The sequence below is a fragment of the Pieris napi genome, chromosome 23, assembly GCF_905475465.1.
Source record: "Pieris napi chromosome 23, ilPieNapi1.2, whole genome shotgun sequence".
Taxonomy (NCBI): domain Eukaryota; kingdom Metazoa; phylum Arthropoda; class Insecta; order Lepidoptera; family Pieridae; genus Pieris; species Pieris napi.
Window position 1 is genome coordinate 9360910 of NC_062256.1, and position 23563 is coordinate 9384472.

Consider the following 23563-nt stretch of genomic DNA (forward strand, 5'->3'; position numbering starts at 1 on the left):
TTAAATCGAATCTATCTATCTTCGATTTGATAAATATTATCATAATAATCAAAAAGATATAACCATATTTAATGGTGAGATTAGTCCTACGAGAATTACTAAATGCAAAATAATTATCATAATTTAAAGACACTGAATACAATGTGAAGTAATAATGGCAGAATGGCAGAATGCAATACTACATACTATCTACCTCTAGGCTTGGCGTCCACACAGCGCTATTTATGGCCCTTTCTGCCACGCACCACTTCTTTCACCAGCTGCCAGAAGAGGTATTTCGGAATACGACCTGGGAGCCTTCAAGACGACAGCGTACCATTTCCTTGAAAGTGGGCAATACGCACAAGCCCCAGGCGTTGCAGGTGTCCAAGGACGGGAGTTAGAACTTAAGTCCATTATCAAGTCCAGTCACTTGATGAACTTCCTGTCCCAAATAAAGTCAAAGTATTTTATCGGCGCCTACTGCAACTGTTTTGTATGAGCTAGTTTATAAGACCATGACTCACGATTTATGGGTGAAAGGAATTTGGATTTTGATCTACGAGGAAAAGAACATAAACAAACCCTACCATTGTTTACTATCACCGCAACTGCATAATATAGAATAATTACCTCCATTGCACACTATAGTTTAGTGTAGTAGTTCCAAATAAATTCATTAACGTCTATCAAACACTTGAATTAATTATTTTAAAGTTTCAATTGACAATTACTGAAAACATTATCTGAAGTACTTCATATTCAGTATATAATAACAATGACCAGTTTACTATAAATTATCGATTAGGACACTAGCTGTTATTTGTTGAGAAAGGAAATTGAATTAATAATTATGTGATAAATATCTTTGATAAGGTTTTTAATACATTCGCACTTCAATTGGTGACCGCGATTCACTTGCGATGGCTCTTTCGTCTTTTGACGAAAGTCTTAGTGATAAAGTTTCGGAGACGGGAAATATTGAAAATGGACGGTCGATTTTGTTCTCTGATCCTGGGGTGAGTTCTAAGTCTTCGAAAATCTCACAATGATTTTTGGGATATAGAAAATTACGAATGTATTATATTGAAGTTATTAACAGCCGTGTGTAGTGTTTACAGCTGCAATTGTTGATCAATAGTAATTTTATCAATTCTAAAATATACGTTTGCTTTTTAATATACTCGGATTCTATCATAATTTACGCCGTCAAACTACTAAAGAACTGCTACACAACTTGTCGTTAACTTTGATTTTGGTATTTAAAATGTCATTGTTAATATCTTCCTAAAAACCTAAACCTTGATTTCGCTTCTATCATAAGATTAGATTATTTAATTAATATTTCATCACATGACACTGAACATTTTTAAATAAGTTTAGCAGGATTTTGCTATGGACAAGAAATATAATAGGATTATTATTATACTTAAATTACTAGCAAAGACCAATACAGGAGTTCAGGCACCTCTCGGTCGAATTCTTACTCGAGCTGGATATATTCGGTAGTGGGCTGATCGGTTTTAAAGAAATCATTGTAAGGCGCCTATCTCGAACCTAAAGCGCTGTTTTGCTGGTTTTTTTTCTGCTTAACAAAAATTTCTATTATATGATATATTAAAATTTTTTTTGTAACATTTACACACACTAAAATTTTCATACATTTAAGATAAAACAGTTTGTAACATATATCGTTGATTTAGTACTATGTATGATGTGTTAAACTTTAATAAATAATTAAATATACTGAAACGATTATTATCTATATATATCCATAAATAACTATCAACTAAAACTATTTTTAGACTACAAGCGTTATAAAAGGTGTTATTTTTATTACTTTATCTTAATAAGCTTTGTTTACAATCGTGGGGGACACGTTACGTACACGTGATTTCGTCTCAATGTTATTTGCACAATGCGTGATGTGATAACGCAAATTTGATTCAATGTCTTAAAAGGCCGGCAACACAATCGCGAGTCCTCTAACATTGAGAGTGTCCATGGGCGGCGGTCACTCACCATCAGGTGAGCCAAGCGCAAATTCGGCCCCTATTGTCACTCCTTCCGCTTGACTGTATACAACGAAGACCTATTCGAATCAACTACCTGTAACTTTCCGTGCGACTTGATACCTTGGCTTTGCGTAGAGATGCATCTTCTACCGCATTTACCATGGAGATTGTTCAGAGGAGTTGTTCGGACTAATGCCTGCAGCTGAGTTTCATCATCGGACGTCAAAGCAGAATACAAAATACCACCCGTATCACCCGACGTCGTTTCACAACTGAGCGTTTCTTAAGGCGGTTTTTGCCGCGGACTCAGGAGCTCAGCACGGCTGTTTTGGTGACGTAGGTCAGCCGTAATGGGCTTTTTTCCGTGACTAGCGCATGACCTTCTCTTGCGAGACTCGGACCTCGGCTTGGGCCGCCGAGGGGTGTTCAATTACCTGAAGGGCCGGACAGAAGCTCACTGAAGTGAGAGAAGTACGTAGTAAAGGACCAAGTCTTCCCCGTTGAAGGTGGTTTTTTACCCTAATATGATATTAATTTGTCGATAGCTAATTAAGCTATTATTGGATGATCTGGATCCGTTAGAACGTGTCAAGGGTCTCCTACGAGCCTTTTTTTTCTGATAGGGAAAATTGTTCCTGCTTCCGGATCTTATATAAGAAAGTTAACAAGCATTGCTCTACCAGGTTCAAAACTCATTCGTCGCCAGTCCAACAATGGAAGAAGCACCACCGCGCCGGAGGACAATGTCCCAACCAGGACCTATATCTGGAAGTCTTCAGACCGCTATAGCTGCCCGCGCGAAGCGGCGATTGCGTAGCGTCATGTACGCTGAAGATGCTGAACTAGTAAGTAATCCTAATAGGCAATTTTTTTATTTTTACAATACTAGTTGTTCCATGCCACGCTTCGCTGTGGACATTGTAATTAAATGGTTGAGAAATGAGAAACAAAACAAAGAAAACATTTCATATATGTTAGTTTAATTTTGCAATACTTGTGGGGAAAAAAATAAAAAAACAATAAAAATTAATAAAAAAGTAGGTAAAAACAATCCTTGATGCGGTTTATATATCATGCTAAAATTTCAGTTTGTTTGAGTTTTTGAAGCGTACACAAACCAACATAAAAATTTTATATTTATAGATTTCATACAGTGCATAATTAATCTGGTGACCAAACGTGCTATTCTCTCGTTTGTAAGATAAAGGGACAAATAAGCCGACGGAAGAGCTATCGCTGCCCATAGACACCCATTTTTGAAACACTAAGGGTTTGTAAATACTTGGGAAGATCTCCACAGAGAGCTGATTCCACAGTTCGCTAGTTCTGAAAAAATGCCTAGTAAAGTGTACTGTGGAAGATTTTCAGCCATCGAGGTGGTAAGGATAAAGCATGGAAGTATTTCTCGTGCGCTGAAACAAACAGCGGAAATCAACCCAAACAATTCTTCTGAACACTCTCCATGGACTATGAGGCTATGGAGAGTGTTCGAATGTGAAAAAGAGAATCAATCCTATCACTAATAGATTATCGTATGACAATCTGCCAATTCACAACCCGAAAGGATATAGAAATCCAGCAAAGCAAATGACTCATTTTACGATCAGTTTTAACTGTTTAAAGCTTATTTGTACGTAATAATTTGTTAAATAAATATTTGTTAAACACTATTATTACTAACGATTTTTATTTGTAACTAATAAAGCGGTTCGATTAATCGGCCAGCGTCATTGGTCATTTTGTGTAAAGGTAGGGAAATAACCGTGATGTTTTGATAAGGTTTGTACTAGATAATGTAAAATTACCCGATTTAAAAGTATTATCAAAGTAGGTTGTTTATGCCTAATGCCTACATAAATTGGTTCAATATTTGCGCTAAGTCTCATCTTGGACGTGCCCAGATCTCCGGTAGTTGCCTTGACGCGCACTACAGAACTTTTTTAAAAAATTTTTGGGAAGTAATAATAGTCGTAGCTGCTAATAGTTAATAAATTACTTTAATTTTATAATTAGATTTTCTATCTTAACTTATTCTATATGAAATCTTTCGTCGTACTTCAAAATTGTACAATGAAACAAAACTTTTATCAGTTAGACAACTATACTTAATAGCAATAGGTAGACTATTTTGTAAACAAACTATATATACCCTAATTTACCCAAAAAAAAACGCACTTTCTTCGCCCAACGCTTTCTCGCTTTTCACTTTCAAAGTGAAATTACTAACAATTGTAAGCGACATCTTCACAACTTGCCTATGCTCAAAAAGTATTCTTCTTAAGTAACAGTAGTCTAATTATAAAAGTTTTATGTAGAAATTATCATGTACCGTTAACATGTCAAATGGAAGAAACTGGTGTGGGGGCTAGTGTACTTTATATTTAACTAAACATCCTTTTTATGTATAATAAAGTTGTTGAAAGTTGATGAATGATAACAATGAACATGATTATTCGATGACAATTTAAAAATCAATCACATAGATAAGATCTCTGGAAGTCAATGTACGTTATATGTTATGAAATCGATATTAATCCACAAAGAAGTAGCAGCTACGTGGAATTGTACGTGTCATATATTTATATGTTTCCATTTAAAAGTGTCTTTACCAACAAATATTTTTTTACTGGCACTCTTGATGTCAACCCCCAAGGACTCTTACCGAAGGCAACGAATTGTAACGCGGTTTGAACTGTTTAGAAAATAGCTTTGCTCTCAAACATCACACATGTTACAAGGAGGACAATCAGATACTTATGAAAATATGTTATAGAAAGGATATACATGTGTGAAAATTACTTGAGAAGGCGCCCGGCCAGATCCTTCCAACTTCCTCGCAATCGAGTAAGGGATACGATTAATAAAACGTTACGATACGGGGCGGGGATTGAATTACGCGTTATTGTTTATATTATATTCGACTTTCCAGTACTTTACACCACATAATGGTAACTTTTAACTATAAAGGGTCACTAGGTGGTCAAGAAACGTTTTACTATACTTGGGTACAGAAAAACGTTACGGCGCGTTACATGGGGGGGGGGGTCAATAATCTACAATACAACTCACGAGGGGACTATTTGTATTGAAGAAGTCGCTTGGGTCCGTTTATTATTTAAGAGAGAGACGAAGTATTAAAGTAGAGAGGCTAGTTAAAAAGAAACGTAGAGAATCTTACAGTGTGTATAGCGTTAATTAATTTGTTTTTAAAATTAATTATTTTATCAGTTCATTTTGAACTGGTGATAGTTTTGAATAATCATTGAGTGTATTGATGTTTTTAGGCTTCCAAGCACTTATGTTAAATTTAAACACTACTCTTATCAATCACGGATATCAATATCATTCATGTATGTACTGTAAAAATAATATTAATAATGCAGTGGGTGTTAGCCTTAAATTACATCCGTTTCTTTGATATTTTATAGACAAGTAGGTTCTGTCTGTCTGTCAGACGTTGAATTAGGTATTTACAACACCACCACTATTAGTGCACCACGCTTAAACCGTGACCACCGTTTTATATATATAACAATGTTTGTTTATTACAGTATGAAATTTCTTGCCCATTCTACTACCGAACTACCTTTTGGAAGGGGCAACTAGAGTTATTTTTTTTTTAATATTTTAACTTGTAATTTTAACTTTCAAAAGTGCCTATTTAATTGGCCTAATTGAAATAAATGATTTGACTTTGACACTCAAAAGATAAAAGTATCAAAAGCAACAAATGCCTAAGTTAATTGAGCAAAATTTAGTTATGCTCATTCATACTTATAGAGCATTGTTGGCCTAGTGGCTTCAGCGTGCGACTCTCATCCCTGAGGTCGTAGGTTCCATGCCCGGCTGTACACCAATGGACTTTCTTTCTTCGTCTTAGACCCAAAAAGTCGACGGCGGGTGTCATGCACATCAGGCTGGACACCTACTTGCCTATTAGATTGAAAAATGATCATTAAACAGATTCAGAAATCTGAGGCCCAGACCTAAAGAGGTTGTAGCGCCACTGATTTTTATTTTTTTCAATCATACTTATAAAAATCATAGTATATTATGTAGCTAGTAGCCTGATACAGTATTAATTGTTATCAACACCTAATTATAATTTATTTATTTCTTACTTTGTGAGAGTGTCGGTGGTAGGTCTAACTACCACTAACGTATGTCAAAGTCCAACATGTTTCTGACACACTTAGCGCTAAATCTTACCTTTATTCTCATATCTAATACTGTGATAAGTTTTTATGGACCAGTAGGGGATCAGCCTTTTGGCACGGCTGCGTCGCACGCCTTTATATTAATTTGATTATTTTTTTTTTTTAATATATAATTGTAAATTGCATGTTTGTATTTTTGTTTAATCTAGTTTGTTTTTTTTTACTTTTAATGTTTAAGTTATTTTCTCTTTATCATTGTAATGTTTCCCTTTAAATGTTGTGCACACTTGTTATTGATGCACATGCATGTATCTTGTTTTCTATGTTATGTGTTCTCTGTAAGTGTTTCGTTAGTGTGCCTTTTAAAATAAAATAAAATAAATATGTAATAGTTAGAGTTTTTGTGAAGTTTTTCGTAGATATTGATGACTTCTATGAACTGTAGTACATTACATTGCTCTCCTTTTAATAGTTTCCGCAATGTACGCGATATAGGCATAGGACATTTTTAAACGGATCCCCAAATTTTTTGAAAATATAGCGTATGTTTATCAATAATAATATACAATTCTAATAGTAAAGGATTTTTTCAAATCGGTCCAGTGGTTTTGGAACCTTAAAACAAACAATCAAATCTTTCTTCTTTATAAAATTAGTGTAGAAAAATCTATTCTTGCGTAACTTAGTTTAACGTCACGCCATTGAAGTCACATGCTTTAAAAATTTAGCAAATGACCACAGATATGACAAATCACGATTATGGCTAGTCTCTTGGTACATTTTTGATTATATTATCAATAGATAAACATAAGCTGGATTAGAAGTAATTTACAACTATATATCATTTTAAAAAGAGGGAAGTAAAGAAAATATATTACGTTTATCTATTTATTTATTATTATTAAAATATTTTAATAATAATAATATTTTATTTTCAAGAATATGGTGGAAAAATGTTATTGTGGTACAATCTAAAATTAAAAAATCTTGCATATTCTGCCTCACATAATGGCATGCAAATTTGTCTTAAAAGGTAGAAAGTGGTTGCATTTGAATTGATTAAAACCACACAATCAGCCATAATAAGGCATGCGAATGTCATATGAAATTTCATAATGTCTAATAAGAACATTAACATAATGACATAATAATAAGTTGGGTTTTTTATAATTGTTAACAAACTAGGTAAATAATCTTGATTGCCATACAAAAGGTATTTTTCCTTTCAATGATATTAATAACAATTTAAACATTGTCTGCCTTCGTTCGGATACTGTCGATTTCTACCTTCCTTCATATGAACAAGTGTAATTTGCAAAGACTGCCAAGGCGCTTCAGGCCAGCAATGAGATTCCATTTCAAAAATGCAAAACCAGTGCAAACACACGAGCCTTAAAAATCACAGTTAATTAATTAAATTGGATTTTTAATAAGTTTGGAATGTACTTGCTGAGTTCATAAAGTTATTAGTTTAACATGTATGAGATATAGTAAATAAGAAGAACAAAATAATAATATATTTTAGCATATATATGCAAAATTTCATTAGTGTAATGTCAAATTTTTCGGAAATTACAGTCCAATCCAATTTTATTGGAATCAGACATGTTACAAAATAGATTCAGTAGAGAGAGATAGGGGCATCCACATTCCACACCTTTCTACATGTTTTATATTCAAATTCAAAAATCATTTAATCAAATGGGTAACACTTTGTACACTTATGACTTGTCAGTAAAGAAATACATATAAATGCTTCTAATTTTACATTTAGTGCCAGTTCTCAAATCAAGGGCGTAGAACGGAAGAGAAGAACTGGCAATAAACTCTCCGCCACTCTTTTTAATCGCCATGTTTCTTTTTTTTTACACAACGTTTGTAAGGAGCTGCAACCATTAAACCATGTTCCACATGACATCTTAAGTAATTATTAATAATAATAACATAAATTAAAAACAAAGAGTTGTCCTCTATCAGCAGGAGGCATGGTATTGTAAAAAAATCCAAATTAATGTTATCTTAATTAACTTCAATTTGTTTTAATTAATTTATCTTTAAACCATCAATAATTGCGAACCTGATATAACGTACTCGAATTAAATACAAAATTGTAATTGCAGCTCTTTACAGTAGTAAATAATTACAAAATTAATACAAATTACTCAATTAAGTCGGCATTAAATGGAGAGGCCCTCGATAATTATTTTCAAGTGCTAGATAACAATTTCAATAGAAATCAAAATTATTCAATTTCAATTTATTCTTTTAATAATTCCACGAATTTCTCTTCAAGGAAATTGTTGAAAATCCTGTTTCGTATATTTCAAATGGCATTCTCAAATGTTAGTGTAATAACTCGTATACTTTACATATTTATATCTAATTAATGTAACTAAATCAACAGTGCTGGCCTAGTGGCCCATAACTTGAAAATTAAACATCATAATTTTTTTATGATGATATCAATTATATAGTGGGAGAGGTTTTGATCATAAGTTTTGACAACAATTATACTTAACTGTTCTTAAAATTATGACATCATGATAATTGATATTACATTTGCACGCCTATTTTATATGGCTGATTGTGCGGTCTTTTTTTATAATTAATCAAACTAAATGTACCACTTTCTTTGCCAAAAAAAAAATTATTATTATTATGTATTTGCGTTTATACCAACTAGAGGTATGATTAACCAAAACCTAACAAAACCTCACTTTTTTTTCGCTTTCCGCTTCACGTTGTCTTTTATTTATTTAATAGCAAATGGCTTAAAACTTACCTATAATCTACCCTATAAATTATTAATAATCCACAGATTTAAGAAAATAGATAATATTTAAAAATAAATTGAAGATATAGCCAAATCGGATTATATACGTATGTACGACGAACGTTATGTACTAATTAATTTTCTTGTTGATGTGTGTGGGAATGTGTAAAGTGGGGGGGGGTCCATTTAGAAAAATCCACTCGCCAATATTACGAGGTACGCGTACTCCTTATCATATAGATTTACAATACGTGTATATTAATTTGAACAAAGGTTGTACCTAACTGAAGCAGCTCAGAAGGAGTTCTATAATCAATCAATTAATTCCGGTCGGTCAATATAATTCTTCCATAAACATGTACTCTCTCGTTAGTCTCATATTAATAGAATCACAGCTTCTATTCTTTCATTAGTATCTGATTGTCCTTTGGGGGCCGATGGCTGGCCATGCGTCATACTCGTGAACGGGTGCTACTTGTGGTGACTGGTCGAACTTGAATTCGTGTATGCGGTGATATTTGTTATTTCAACTATGACTTTGCGTATTGTTTCCACGAGAATGTAAGTGCGTGCTCCTATTTCACCATGCCTCCTGCTTGTAGAGGTCAAAGCTTTGTTTTTTTTTATTATTAATTACGTAAGATATCATGTGAAACATGGTATAATGGTTTCAGCTCCTTACAAAAATTGTGTAAAACAAAATTATTGCCAGTACTTCTCGTCCGTTCGCCGCCGTTGATATGAGAACTGGCAGTAAATGTAAAATTAAAAGCATTTAATATGTTTTACTTTATTGACGTTTTCATGATGATTTTGACTTTGACTTTGTAACACGTGTGATTTTTGAGAGAAAAAATAAAATACAGAATATGTCAGAAAGAGATAAAAATTACTTCAGTTAACAACCATTGAGACTGATGTAGTTTTTATGGATTTCATTAATTTAAGCGAGAGTATGCTAATAAAATCTTTCGCTAAACGGGCATTAGCTAAATGCACCTTTTAGATAAATAAATATTAATCCATCAAAAGATAAATTATTTAAAGAGTAAGGTAAATGCAGCCGTTAACTACCCACCGGAAATCTCCAGGCTTCTCCGATTCTTTAACCTTTTTCGCAGTTATTGTTGTCTATTATATTAAAGTAATAGACAAAACCTGCAGCTGAGTTTCATCATCGGACGTCGAGGCAGAATACGAATTTCCACCCCTATCACTTAGACGTCCGTATTGCCGCAACTGAGCGTTTATAATGCAGTTTTTGACGCGCACCACCGCTATGTGGAACTGTCCGCTGAAGTTTTTGTTTTTATATTTGATTTGTGTCAGAATAATATTTTTAATATTAATGCTAATGTAAATATGACACTTTTTCTTTATCACAATTTGCTTAAATTTCTAATGATGCTACGTCATAGCAAATAAATTTATTCATAACAAAATAGCTTACAATAACATTTACAAAAACTGCTGCTGCTCTCGATCAGTATTAGGAATTAGAATTTCTTTTATAGTACTATTTATTTCTTATGATAAACATATTATTTGGTTATTAAGTTCCAACTAACGGCCCATATGTGTCGGTAATAGTCACAATGAGAAGTAATCTCCGACTTTATCCTGTTCTATTAAGACTAAGTTTGGATCACGGATACTATTGAATTTTTTTAAAGCACTTGATTGATTTTGTTTCGTTTATTTATTTATATGTTATGATTGTAAAAATATAAGCATATGTAAATTTAGTCAATGAAAAGTTAAAGTTTATAAGTATAGAATTGTTTGATTTCCTTATAGTAATATTTTCATAAAAACCGTATCTGTTGGTAGGTAATGGAAGCATTTTTCCTAACACCCTATTGTTTTTTTTTATTTTTATGATAAATAATTAAAACTACACACTCATAATGTGTAAGCATTTGCTGTGGTTAAAAATCACGTCAATTACAAAGTTGCCTTAGGTGTCGAAAACACCTGCATTTACCTAATAATAATACATAGTTCTTATCACTTAAGTACATACGTCACAAAATATTTATAAGCTGATTTTGATTAATTAATTATGATAATTATATCGTGTAATTTTTATTGCAATCAGTACAGTGCCAACCAGTGTTTCGCAAACAAATCTTTTTAATTCAACATATGCCGGAAATAGAATTACATAACCAACCAATGAAGGTAAGGAACAAAAATTTTTATAGAGTTAATAATTATATATGTTTAATTATAAAGATTAATTAGAACCTGCAGAGCGTATAGGTATTAGTCAGAGACCCTTAAGAAAAAAAGCCATTCCCATTTATAATTGTTGTCTATGTATTGGTCGTGTTCTATGGTGTACTGGTTCGCTGTAGGAATACTGTAGCACTTTATTGGTTATGGTTGAGGTATGAATGGCAGCCTGTTTTTGGAATATGGTGTTGTCTATAGATGCAATTGTTGAATGTATTAAGTACTGGGTGTCTCAGCGCCGAATTTAAACTTTAAATATATAAAAAAATTATATATTTATCATAATTATTATATTTTATTATTATTATAATATTATTTATTATATATTTGTTATATTACAATTGCAGTAAATTATAATGTATTAGTGCGGATTTTATGTACGGAATATTAAAAATAAATAAATCAGTGGCGCTACAACCTCTTTAGGTCTTGGCCTTAGATTTCTGATCATTTTTAAATCTAATAGGCAAGTAGGTGATCAGCCTCCAGTGCCTGTCACACGCCGTCGACTTTTTGGGTCTAAGACATGTTGGTTTCCTAACGATGTTTTCCTTCACCGTCCGAGCAAATGTTAAATGCGCACATAGAAAGAAAGTCGATTGGTGCACAGCCGGGGATCGAACCTACGACCTCAGGCATGAGAGTCGCACGCTGAAGCCACTAGGCCAACACTGCTCATATTTTATAAATATCTTAACTGTTCTGATTATGATGCCATTTGCATGCCTATTTTTATATGGCTGATTGTGTATGTATGGAATATTACACCGTGAAGATGTCTTCCATCACGGTGAAAGCACTCTTCGAAGCGGACTCAACTCAAGTTAACTGATATGGCTCTCACTTTTGTCGTTATTTTAGTCTTCAACTGCTCAAAATTCGTAAGAGGGGTATCTTAAACTCTTAGCTAGTATTCCTGTTGCGTCTATAACTCGGTATAACATGTGATTGCTTTTTTAACACTAGCTGACCCGCGAACTTCACGTTAATAGAATGTTTTCTAAGCCTGCCTTTTTAGTAGCTACATACGAACATATAGAACATTTTGCTTAGAGACTGCTCGCTTTTCCGGAATGAAAACCTTAATACTAAAACTATATTTAGAATTCCACAAAAACCTTCCTCAGAATTCATGGAATTAATAAAAAATACTCGAACTGGTCCAGCCGCCTTGCGCGTATTATTGCACAATTGCGATTATTCATTGCGTAATCCTACAGCTAACATAAATTATATATCACAAAAAACAATTATACTAAAGATATAGCCAAAGATGGAATACGTATCTAACATATACAAAAGGGTTCAAAGATTTACGAATGGAAAAAGGCAATAAAAACATTAAATACATTTACCTAAGTAGGTAATACCTAATTCGGCTGTGTTGTATGATGGTGTGAAAGTGAGGGTGTGTATGTGTGCTCATGATGCAGGTAATTTAGCGCAATGGACATTCTTAATACAAGAAGCATATTTCGCGATAGGTTATATATTTTTACTATATAGATTGTATATAGCTTTTATTAGTGACGAAATGAATTATCGAAGCGAGTAAAAATAATTGTCTTTTCCAGTACATTGTAATTTATTTGTTTTACGGCCTTTGAATTTATAAATATAGTAGCCGATTTACGTTGTTTTGCCATATATATTATTTCTAGTAATATTTTTTTAGTTCAATAAAAATAACTATCTGCTATATAAAAATTAGGGGTTGATCGTAGAGGGGTGAAAATTACTGGTTGTATTTGTATGTTGTATCATAACAAAATAAAAACAGAAAATAGTGTCTAAAAATAAAATGTATGGGTGGTCCGGACCACCCTTAACATTTAGGTGGATGAAAAATTTCACGAAAATCGGTCAAGCCATTTCAGAAGAGTTTAATTACAAACACCGTGACACGAAATTTTATATATTAGATTACTTCACTCTATCATATGAATGTCCAGTTAGTCAATGGATTCGATTACTGGCGAAATAATAATATCGATGAGACTGTTTTTAATTTTTAGTCGATTGCAAAAAGTGTCGTTGTAAAGGCCTCATAGCGATTGTTTGTTAGGCGGGTCACTCTTGCGCAGCCAACTGTAAACCTTTAGCGTCCAACCGGGCGCATGTCACCCCTTGCCACCCAGTAGACCTATTCCGGAGTGACGATCGTAATATTGCGTAACTAAATATATTACACAACACTATCGACATATTTATATGTTCGCAGAGTGAATTCACAGTAGCGATATTGTGTATATTATGTGTTTAATATTATATAGGTACTTTATTATATTTTATTTACTGTTTCTCGACATTATCGTAATGGCATAGTCTGTAAGGATAATCTATGTATTTCTGTAATAAATAACTAAATTACTTCGTTCCCTCTCCAGTGAGCTTCACCCCTTCAAAAAAACAAATATAATTAGCAAAGCCAATAATAATCTCTTTATTATCTTTGTTAAATGCTGTTAGCATAGATTACAAAGTTATTTATTTATGTACACTTTTTGCTTGTGCAAAATGTAATAATAATATTAACAATAAACTTAAAAACAGTACAACGGGCGGTCTTATTGCTACTACGTGATCTCTTCCAGGCGACCCTAAATATATGTATATGATATTTTAAAACGAATTTCCAAATTTTGCAGTCTTTCAAATCAAAATTACGATATATTTTCAAAATTACAAACGTTTCTTGAGTGCATTAATTGTTTTTGCGTTTATTACATAACGAGAATAACGACGTTTGACCACCCACCCCCGTTACCAGTGCTTTCGCTTAAACAAATTACAGTGTAAGCTACAAATTACAGTAGCACAAAAAATACAGTAGATTATAATACAGTAGAACATTTTACCCAAGTATTTTTATACATAGGATATAGTCTATCAACCACGCGACTAGGCAGTTCTCTATCAAATCGCCCCTTTCCTAAATAGGGACTTTACTAAAACTAGGTCTTGTTGGGCGTCTCCCGCAGGGCCAGGGTGGTACTGGTACTCTGGTAATATCCTCATTATATTTATGGGTCGGAGTCTTATGTATTAGTCACCTCTTATGCTATTACTGACATATTTGACAATTCTGTAGCAGAATTTACCAGGTGCTATCTGTGCTCGAGCGCAATGCCAGATATCCTAGGATACCATCATTCCCGAGCTACAGATCGCACCTAGCTCTTTCGAAAGTCGGATAGTCAATGAACTACCGTTTAGTTATACTTAAGTTTTTACACGATTTGCTTTATTTTAATAACAAATTATTAATATTAACGCCAGCTATTGTACCTATAGTGAAACTATATCAAGGTGAATAAAAGTAAATCAAAAGAACACGATTAATGCAACTTAGTAAATGTTTATAGTGGTCAATTGACTAATACAAGCGATATTAATTTCAGATGGTGTCGTTGTCTAATTTGTTGTTCCTTTACGGTTTTGGTATATTGATACTTTAAAAAGCGATAATTGGTGGTAGCTGCTTGGCTCTGTCGATACATTTTTTTTAATTGTCTGTGCCCAAAGACATCTATCATAAAGCCTAACTGATAATAAGGAATTTTAAACTAATCTAATATACTAAAAACTATATTTAAAATAAGAAAATGTCCAATACTATGTACCGTCTATATTAAGAAAATACTTGCTTTTGTAGACTATTTTATTTTCCACTTACCACTTGAGACTAACGCTTGGTTTTATCCTTTTCAATCTTCTCACTAGGCTTGTGGTGTCGAGAAGTTATATAACCGCGATATTTACGTATTGGTACAATTAATTTAAATTAGAGAGTTTCACTAAATAAATTCAAAACTCTCGGTAAAAGTAAAATAAAAGTATATAAAAAAAAATCAATAAAGCTTTTTATAAATTTGACGAATATTTAAATGATCCTAATCCGTGGGATTGATTTGCTCCAGTTCAAACAATTTGTATGACTCAAAACTTAGCGATTAAAAAGATTGGCGGAAAGTTTCTTGCCAGTTCTCCTTGCCCGCTCTACGCCCTTGACTTGCGAAATGGTAATAAATTTAAATTTAGAATTAATTTAACTTCTTTTCTGACGTTCATAAGTGTACTTGTTTACCTATATGAATAAAGTTATTTTGACTTGACATGACTTAATCAAAATGTTGCTAAATGTACTCCAAATCTCACCACGTGACTTGATCATATATTATAATTTTAGTCCTATTTAAGACACAAGACCCTCACAAAGACAGCCAATACCTGTTTTATCTTAACTTCTGAATAAATAAACTTATATTATTTAACATGTATTTCAATAAAAACAAATTAAATTCTTCTGATTTTTTCCCAACTAACAGTACAGTATATCTACTGTAATTAAAGCGCGTGCCACTCTGTGCGGACACGTCCCGCCCCAACGCCTCGCTTGATGAAAATTCAATCTCTTCATTTCTATATTCCCATACGACTGCTAACTGGCCACAACTCAATAGCATTCATTGGAGCGCGTCAATTGAACAACTACAAGAATAAACGTTTTCCTGCAAGCAATAACATTTAATAAATACTGCACTCCTTTAACAAAAGAACTCTGTCAAATTATGTGTACTCTATGGTAGATGTGACAGAGATGTTAGGGTTTTACGCTCCACTAAATATGGGTAGAATGTACTCTTTACGCCGATCGATTTTGGAATTTTTACTAAAACCAAAAGGCATTAAGTTATCACTCTCTAAGATCCTTTGCTATATTTTGTAATGTTTGGTGTCTTTTGTAATTCTTATCTATGGTTATTTAATTACAGATATTATTTTCCGTCCGCATCTATCATAAAGGCCACACATTGGTTCTAGTTTTTGCGAAGTGTTTTTGTTTTCTCATGTGTGGCATTGGTTAATAAATAAATTTAGTTCAACCGGTGCAATTATAAATTTAGTTTTTTTATAATAAAACTTAAATAATAATATATACTTATCATTCAAAACTATAATAACAGACTTTATAATTTAATACGTAACTGGTATGAATGAAAAAAAAACGAATTAATAAATAAACATACTAATAACGTCAACTATTAAGTATTATCTTAGTTTTTGTACGTTGTAACTTGTCTATTATACATTTTTAATTTTGTATCTATGCTATATTTTATTAGTATAGTCCGCCTTTTTTTGCATCGTATTTGATATTCTGTGTAAAATACAAATTGTTATTTAAAATAGGGTGCGTGTACTTATGTACGCGCGTAAGAAGTTATACTTCTATGGCATTATTAAAAATAGTTTTTGATTGCATGCAAATAATTGATTACAATAAAATAATCAAAGACTGGAAAAGGAGTCATTATAGTCAATAGTTCAGTTTACATTTGAAAAATTAAATATATACATATTTATTATTATTCTCTTACATAGTGTAACATAAATTCTATTATTATTCGAATGTTGTTTCTAAATTATGTCCAATGCCGTATTATCTTCCGTGGGCAACTTCATTCTGTTAATTTTGTGTCACGGTGCGCGCGCATCGCAAAATTTCACTCTCATCAATATTTCATAACGCGCCTAAAAAAGTATAACTTCAAAAACTCAAGTCAACTGTCAATTCCGCAAAGTTTGTTTGTAACGTGTACATGTACTCTATCTACGGTTTGTAAGGAGTCTCCATTTACATTTGGAAGAGGCGCGTATTGTTGTTATCTATGGCAAATAAATACATTGGTCGTAGAAATACGAATTGCTCTGTTTTAACAAAAATTTTGTGGTTACAGGTGTATAAAACTGTAAGTATTTAAGTAATATTGATTATTAAAATCTACTTAAAAAACAAATAAGGAATTTAATATGTATTAGTGTTTACTGTGGATGAAAAAAGGCTTATTATTATTATTGTTAGTGTTTACTGAGAACGATTATTTCAAATCACCGAGCAATTTTCTGAGAAAATCCATTTAAAAATTGTATGATTACGATGTTATTACATGTCTTATAGTCTAGTCGACAAGTTGAAAATGGAACAAAATAGAGATACTGCTCTTAAAATTATGTGCGATAGCTCATTCGAACCGGAATGACGCCTAGAAAAATGTGCTAAAAGTGTGTATTAGCACATAAAAAATTGCAAAAGTTATAGACAATTAAAGATGAAAAAAAAATGGTATTTAGTTTTTTGCCAATATTTAATAAACTATTAATATTTAAGAAATTTCAAATAAAGATTCTGAAAGAAGAGGAAATTTCCAATAAAATACTCCTAACTCTCGGAACTCTATCTCCATTATTTAAAACTTTAATTTAACGCTGAAAATAGGTCTGCGGGTGACATTTTTAGGATTCGCGCGTGGCGTCAAAAGCGACTACGGCACATTAATTAATTTATTTAAGGTATTGAATATTTTTTTTTAAATTTGAAAAAATTATGGTGTGTTCTGAACACTATAATTAATTTATTCCCGTTGAAAATTTTACTTAAAGTTAATTTTTCAACAAGTTAAATAATTGTTAACAAACGAAATTTTCTCGACCGACCGTCTTAATTGTAAGTGAAAAAAAATGTTTAAATAATGGTCGTAAAAATATTTCGCTTCGTAGAGCCTTTCTTACATACATACTTAACAAGATCGTGCCATAAAAGTTAAAAAAATATTTATACTTTGTTTATAACATTTTTTTTACTTAAACAAAAACTTAAAAATCCATGTAATGTTGTTAAAAAAAATTTTTTTTTTCTAAATCATCATATAATCGTTTTTTTATTAATACAAGATATTTATTGATTTGCTAAAAAAAAACTTCCCGCCATTTGTTGATAAATTTTTTTTTAACAAATTGAATAAATAAATATTTTTTTTTAAAATTTTAACACAACTTTATTACATTAAAAATGTTATGATTTTAAAAAAAAATTTTTTTCCTAAATAACAATTTTTAATTATTTATAATCGTTTTTTTTAATTTTCTATTGTTTAAATAATTAGTTAAAAAATTTTTTTTTTCTAAAAGTCATAATTGACAGTCCTCTATAAAGTAACAGAAAAAATTTTTTTTTTAATCAACAATTCTATTGTTTATTAACTTACCAAGTTGTTATAAACAAATATTCAACTTTTTTTTATTTTTTTTCTAAAATTTCTAAAATTAACAAAATCAACCATATATAACAAAGTATAGAAAAAAAATTTTTGAAAATTTTTTGATTATCATGAATATTACTTTTATTTAAAATTAAAAATTTTTTTTTCTATACTTTGTTATATATGGTTGTTTTTGTTAATTTTAGAAGTTTTAGAAAAAAAATAAAAAAAAGTTGAATATTTGTTTATAACAACTTGGTAAGTTAATAAACAATAGAATTGTTGATTAAAAAAAAAATTTTTTCTGTTACTTTATAGAGGACTGTCAATTATGACTTTTAGAAAAAAAAAATTTTTTTAACTAATTATTTAAACAATAGAAAATTAAAAAAAACGATTATAAATAATTAAAAATTGTTATTTAGGAAAAAAAATTTTTTTAAAAATCATAACATTTTTAATGTAATAAAGTTGTGTTAAAATTTTTTAAAAAAATATTTATTTATTCAATTTCTTAAAAAAAAATTTATCAACAAATGGCGGGAAGTTTTTTTTTAGCAAATCAATAAATATCTTGTATTAATAAAAAAACGATTATATGATGATTTAGAAAAAAAAAAATTTTTTTAACAACATTACATGGATTTTTAAGTTTTTGTTTAAGTAAAAAAAATGTTATAAACAAAGTATAAATATTTTTTTAACTTTTATGGCACGATCTTGTTAAGTATGTATGTAAGAAAGGCTCTACGAAGCGAAATATTTTTACGACCATTATTTAAACATTTTTTTTCACTTACAATTAAGACGGTCGTTCGAGAAAATTTCGTTTGTTAACAATTATTTAACTTGTTGAAAAATTAACTTTAAGTAAAATTTTCAACGGGAATAAATTAATTATAGTGTTCAGAACACACCATAATTTTTTCAAATTTAAAAAAAAATATTCAATACCTTAAATAAATTAATTAATGTGCCGTAGTCGCTTTTGACGCCACGCGCGAATCCTAAAAATGTCACCCGCAGACCTATTTTCAGCGTTAAATTAAAGTTTTAAATAATGGAGATAGAGTTCCGAGAGTTAGGAGTATTTTATTGGAAATTTCCTCTTCTTTCAGAATCTTTATTTGAAATTTCTTAAATATTAATAGTTTATTAAATATTGGCAAAAAACTAAATGCCATTTTTTTTTCATCTTTAATTGTCTATAACTTTTGCAATTTTTTATGTGCTAATACACGCTTTTAGCACATTTTTCTAGGCGTCATTCCGGTTCCAATGAGCTATCGCACATAATTTTAAGAGCAGTATCTCTATTTTGTTCCATTTTCAACTTGTCGACTAGACTTTTAACTGACAATAAAGATATCGTAGACCTATTCCAATTTTGTTATTACGTCATGATTTGATACTAAAGAACTATCTGAGAGATAACAATTTACGAATATTGTTTTTGTTGCGTAAATAGAATATTGATTATGCAGTAGTGCTATTCAAGCACCAATGTACACTTATGAACGTCAGTATACACATTTACTGCCAGTCTCAGATCAAGGGTAAACGAACGAGCAGAACTGGCAGTAAAACTCTCCGGTACCGCCAAGGTTTTTTTTACAATATGTTTGTATCTGCAACCATTACATCATGCTCTTTGTCACATGACAAAGCAGTTAATTATTGTTATAATAAATTAATAAGAAGACGTTTTCTAAGTTCAAGTAGGGTGTACGTTGTGAGAAGACCATGGGCAAAATGTAGGCATTAGTAATTTGTAAGAATTGCTATCCAACATACCAACATTTAATCATTATCACCAGAGTTTGTACCAAGAACAGTGTTGGCCTAGTGCGACTCTCATCCCTGAGGTCGTAGGTTTGTACCCCGACTGCATCAATCTTTCTACGTGCGCGTTTAACACTCGCTCGTACAGTGTTATCGTGAGGTAGTGCGTCAGGTACATAGGCATATCTACTTGTCAATTAGAACTAAAAGTATCACTAAATAGATACAGAAATCTGAAGCCAATTTTAAGGGTTTTTTTCGGAATTGTATCAAGTAGCCAAGGAACGCCATATTTATTATTTCGCTTTTAACGTAGTACTTTGCCTACGTACGCATTGTATTATTATTAAAAAGTTTAGTAATTAATTCATACAATAATTGTTTAGTTTACATTTCTTAATATAAGTATTAGTTCTTAAAATTAAGGTCAGTTCTGTTAGTGTTCTAGTATTAATATTTGTACGGCCCCGTAAAACGGCCCGTTTTTTCCGTTAAAAGCGAGTTTTTCCGTTTTTCGTTGTCTTGAGCAATTCATGAAATTCCCGCAAGTTCTATTACGTCATCAGTCTATCTTTTCTTTTGTCTTCCTTTACATCTCTTTCCGGTAGGTCCAATCCACTTCGTTGTTTCTGATGTCCATATTATATCCCGCGCTCTAGAGTATTGTATAGCTATTCTCAAATGAGTAGCTTTGAAAACAATTTATAACGTAAATGCAACTTTGCTAAAAGCAAAAAATAAATCGGCTCGGATGTAAAGCTGTACAAAGCTACTGGTCAAAAATTTGTTTTGCGAGAACGGTGGACAGTAACAGGATTATAGTGAAAAACGGGTGGTGTCGATCGAGAGAAACAAGCGACTAATGAAGTTATTAATCCGATTTTGTTCGGCTCCCGATGTGCACGCAACACTTTTTTATCGCGTAAAATTAAAGTCTATCGCTATTCCATTCCACAGATGCTAACTGTTCTATAGAAGCTATTTTAAGAGTTATTTTTAACTCAGTTTTAGCAGCAGCTGATATTTAACAAAGCTTTAATCATTTCGTTTTTGGCTAGGGAGCTGGCGAGCAAAATCTACCTATATGATTTGCTTGAGTGACAGACTTTTTTAATAGCGATAATTATATGATAAGGACTATTAAGGAACCCGCCATCATGGTAGCGCTACGTTGTCATGGTAACATACCCCCTTTAAATGTAAAAAAAGGCCTTAAAGGTTGATGTTAAGATGTTTAAATGCACCAGCACTATTTGTAACAGTTGGAATTGGTAAGATTGTGAGATGTTTTATTTTCAATTATTGTAATTTCAAATCAGAATAATGGACACTTAATTGTAAGAAAAGGGCCTGTTTTTATCGTTCTTTTTTTTCTGTGTAAAATATGTATTGGGTTATATAGTGATGAAACAAATGGTTATTAAAATATTTTCAAAAAACCCATTGCTAGTTATTATTGGCGTTATTAAAGTAGGCAAAACATTACCGTCATTGTAACCCTACGTGGTAACGATATTGTATGGATATCACGCGTTCACATTATGTCATTTACTCTGTTTTATTCTTGTAAATTTTCCTAGATAATGTTTCAGTGAGTTTCAGTACATTTAGAAATACGCTATCGCCTTCGATTCAAGACATTCATAAGGTTAGAATGAAATACACAATTTTCAAATTCGAATTAAGTTAATACATAGCACATAATTAAAAATGAGTGAATATCATTTGTAATAAATTGGCAGCTAAACCGCTGAATTTGTATTGGCCATTTATCGACATGACGCTTTCACAGTGACTTTAACGTTTCAAATTTGACATCTGCCTTGCGATTCTGTAACTCACTTTTCGAACTCTCACAGCGGCGGTCGCGCTCAAATCAGTCGTGAAGCAGTTATTTTACGATTTGGCATTCGGATAAGGAGGGAGCTAGTAGTTTATTGTTTATCAGAATGCCAAATCGTAAAATGACTGCTTCACGACTGATTTGAGCGCGACCGCCGCTGTGAGAGTTCGAAAAGTGAGTTACAGAATCGCAAGGCTGCCTGGGTGACTCTCCCGCGTAAAGACAGCTTCGCCATTTGTTGGTATTTTTTATACCATCCAATGTTTTCTGCTGTGAAAACCTTCCACATGCATTCGGTGAGTATAGAAGAATGTTCAGTAGTTTTTAACTACTTAGACGGGTATAGTCTATAGTTCTTTAAACGTATGAAACGTTGATATGGAGGATCTTAATCTCCTTTTCGTTCTCGTACTCCAGTTCTTTATGAAACTTGCTCTTACGGTGTATAAAACTCGTAAACGTGCGTCAGCCACAGCTAATCGCGTAATATAAAAGAAAAAACATGTGTGTGTACTTATGTACACGCGTTAGAAGTTACTTACTTGGCGTAACAAGATAAAAATCTTTTTAAAAATTGTATCCGTCGCCTCGCGTCGTCGTAGAATACTACGTTTGTAGAAAAAACGACACTAACAATAGAAAAATAGTATTTAATACATTGAATATTTAAAAAAATGACATTTTTTGTTTTAAAATGTTGACTATGCTAACTTCAGGGTGTCGGTTTTTTGTGACGGCGTGCGTGCGCATCGTAAAAGTCTCATCATTTTTCCCTCATGCGCCAAAAGAAGTAAAGCCTTCAAAACCTCAGTTAAGCCGATATAATCAGAGGCGAAACCATTTAACAATATTATCTTAATTTCAGAGCCCGGACAAATTGAACAAGCTAAGTGTGGTCATCAGAGATGATTATTCTATACCACCTGCAACACCTGCTAGTAAGTGGCAAACATGGCTTATAGAGTAAAAATACTGAAATAATCAGGAATGAAAAAAATTTTTTTTTTTAAATTTTCACTTATAATACCACAAGAGCTTCAAAATTAGCCCGATAATTTTGAAGCTCGTGTGGTATTCGGGGGATTATTTTTCCGACCCAAATGTCGGCCAATAGAATTGCACCATGAGACGAAATGTACAGTTAACAAATAAGAATTTCATAATGAATAAAACAACTACTTAATACTTTTCTTGAAGCAACGACCAGAGAAAATTTTCACAAAAAAATATCAGTATAATACCATGTAGGTTGTACCACGTGACGTCGAATGGTGCAATTCTATTGGCCGATATTTGGGTCGGAAAAATAATCAGTATAATACCATGTAGGTTGTACCACGTGACGTCGAATGGTGCAATTCTATTGGCCGATATTTGGGTCGGAAAAATAATCTAACATATTTGACGGGTTTGTGGCATGTGTCAATCACATCACAGATTAATTAATTTAAAGTTGCCGTACCATGCTTGTAAAAAATTCGCCGGTGGGACGCCATCTTGTCTAGAGCGCTTCCCTTTTGGCGGGTTCCTAAAATTATTAATTCAAATTAACAATTTGTATGTTTATAATCTGAATTGTTTTTTTAAATATCTTCCAATATCACATAGCTGGTAATTATAAATAACTTTTTTGCGCCTTTTATAAAAGTAAACTAAAGATTACCGTGATAGTTAACATAGTAACGATATTTTTTGCCCATGGTAACAAATGCAGTACTTCAATTTGCGTTTTGTAA

General features: G+C 32.0%; 1 protein-coding gene across 2 annotated transcripts in view; it reads left to right on the plus strand.

Moving 5' to 3' along the window:
• Nucleotides 1-783: 783 nt before the first annotated feature.
• Nucleotides 784-23563, plus strand: part of LOC125061641 (proton channel OtopLc-like) — a 39642-nt gene continuing 16862 nt past the window's right edge. Inside the window, exons 1-3 of one of the 2 annotated variants that reach the window (XM_047667160.1) lie at nt 784-998; nt 2678-2839; nt 22693-22765. In XM_047667160.1, coding sequence (XP_047523116.1) covers nt 903-998; nt 2678-2839; nt 22693-22765 — 331 coding nt within the window. In that variant the 5' untranslated portion in view covers nt 784-902. Of the gene's footprint in view, nt 999-2677; nt 2840-11026; nt 11106-22692; nt 22766-23563 lie in introns of those variants that run through there. The other variant, XM_047667161.1, reaches the window with a different exon arrangement.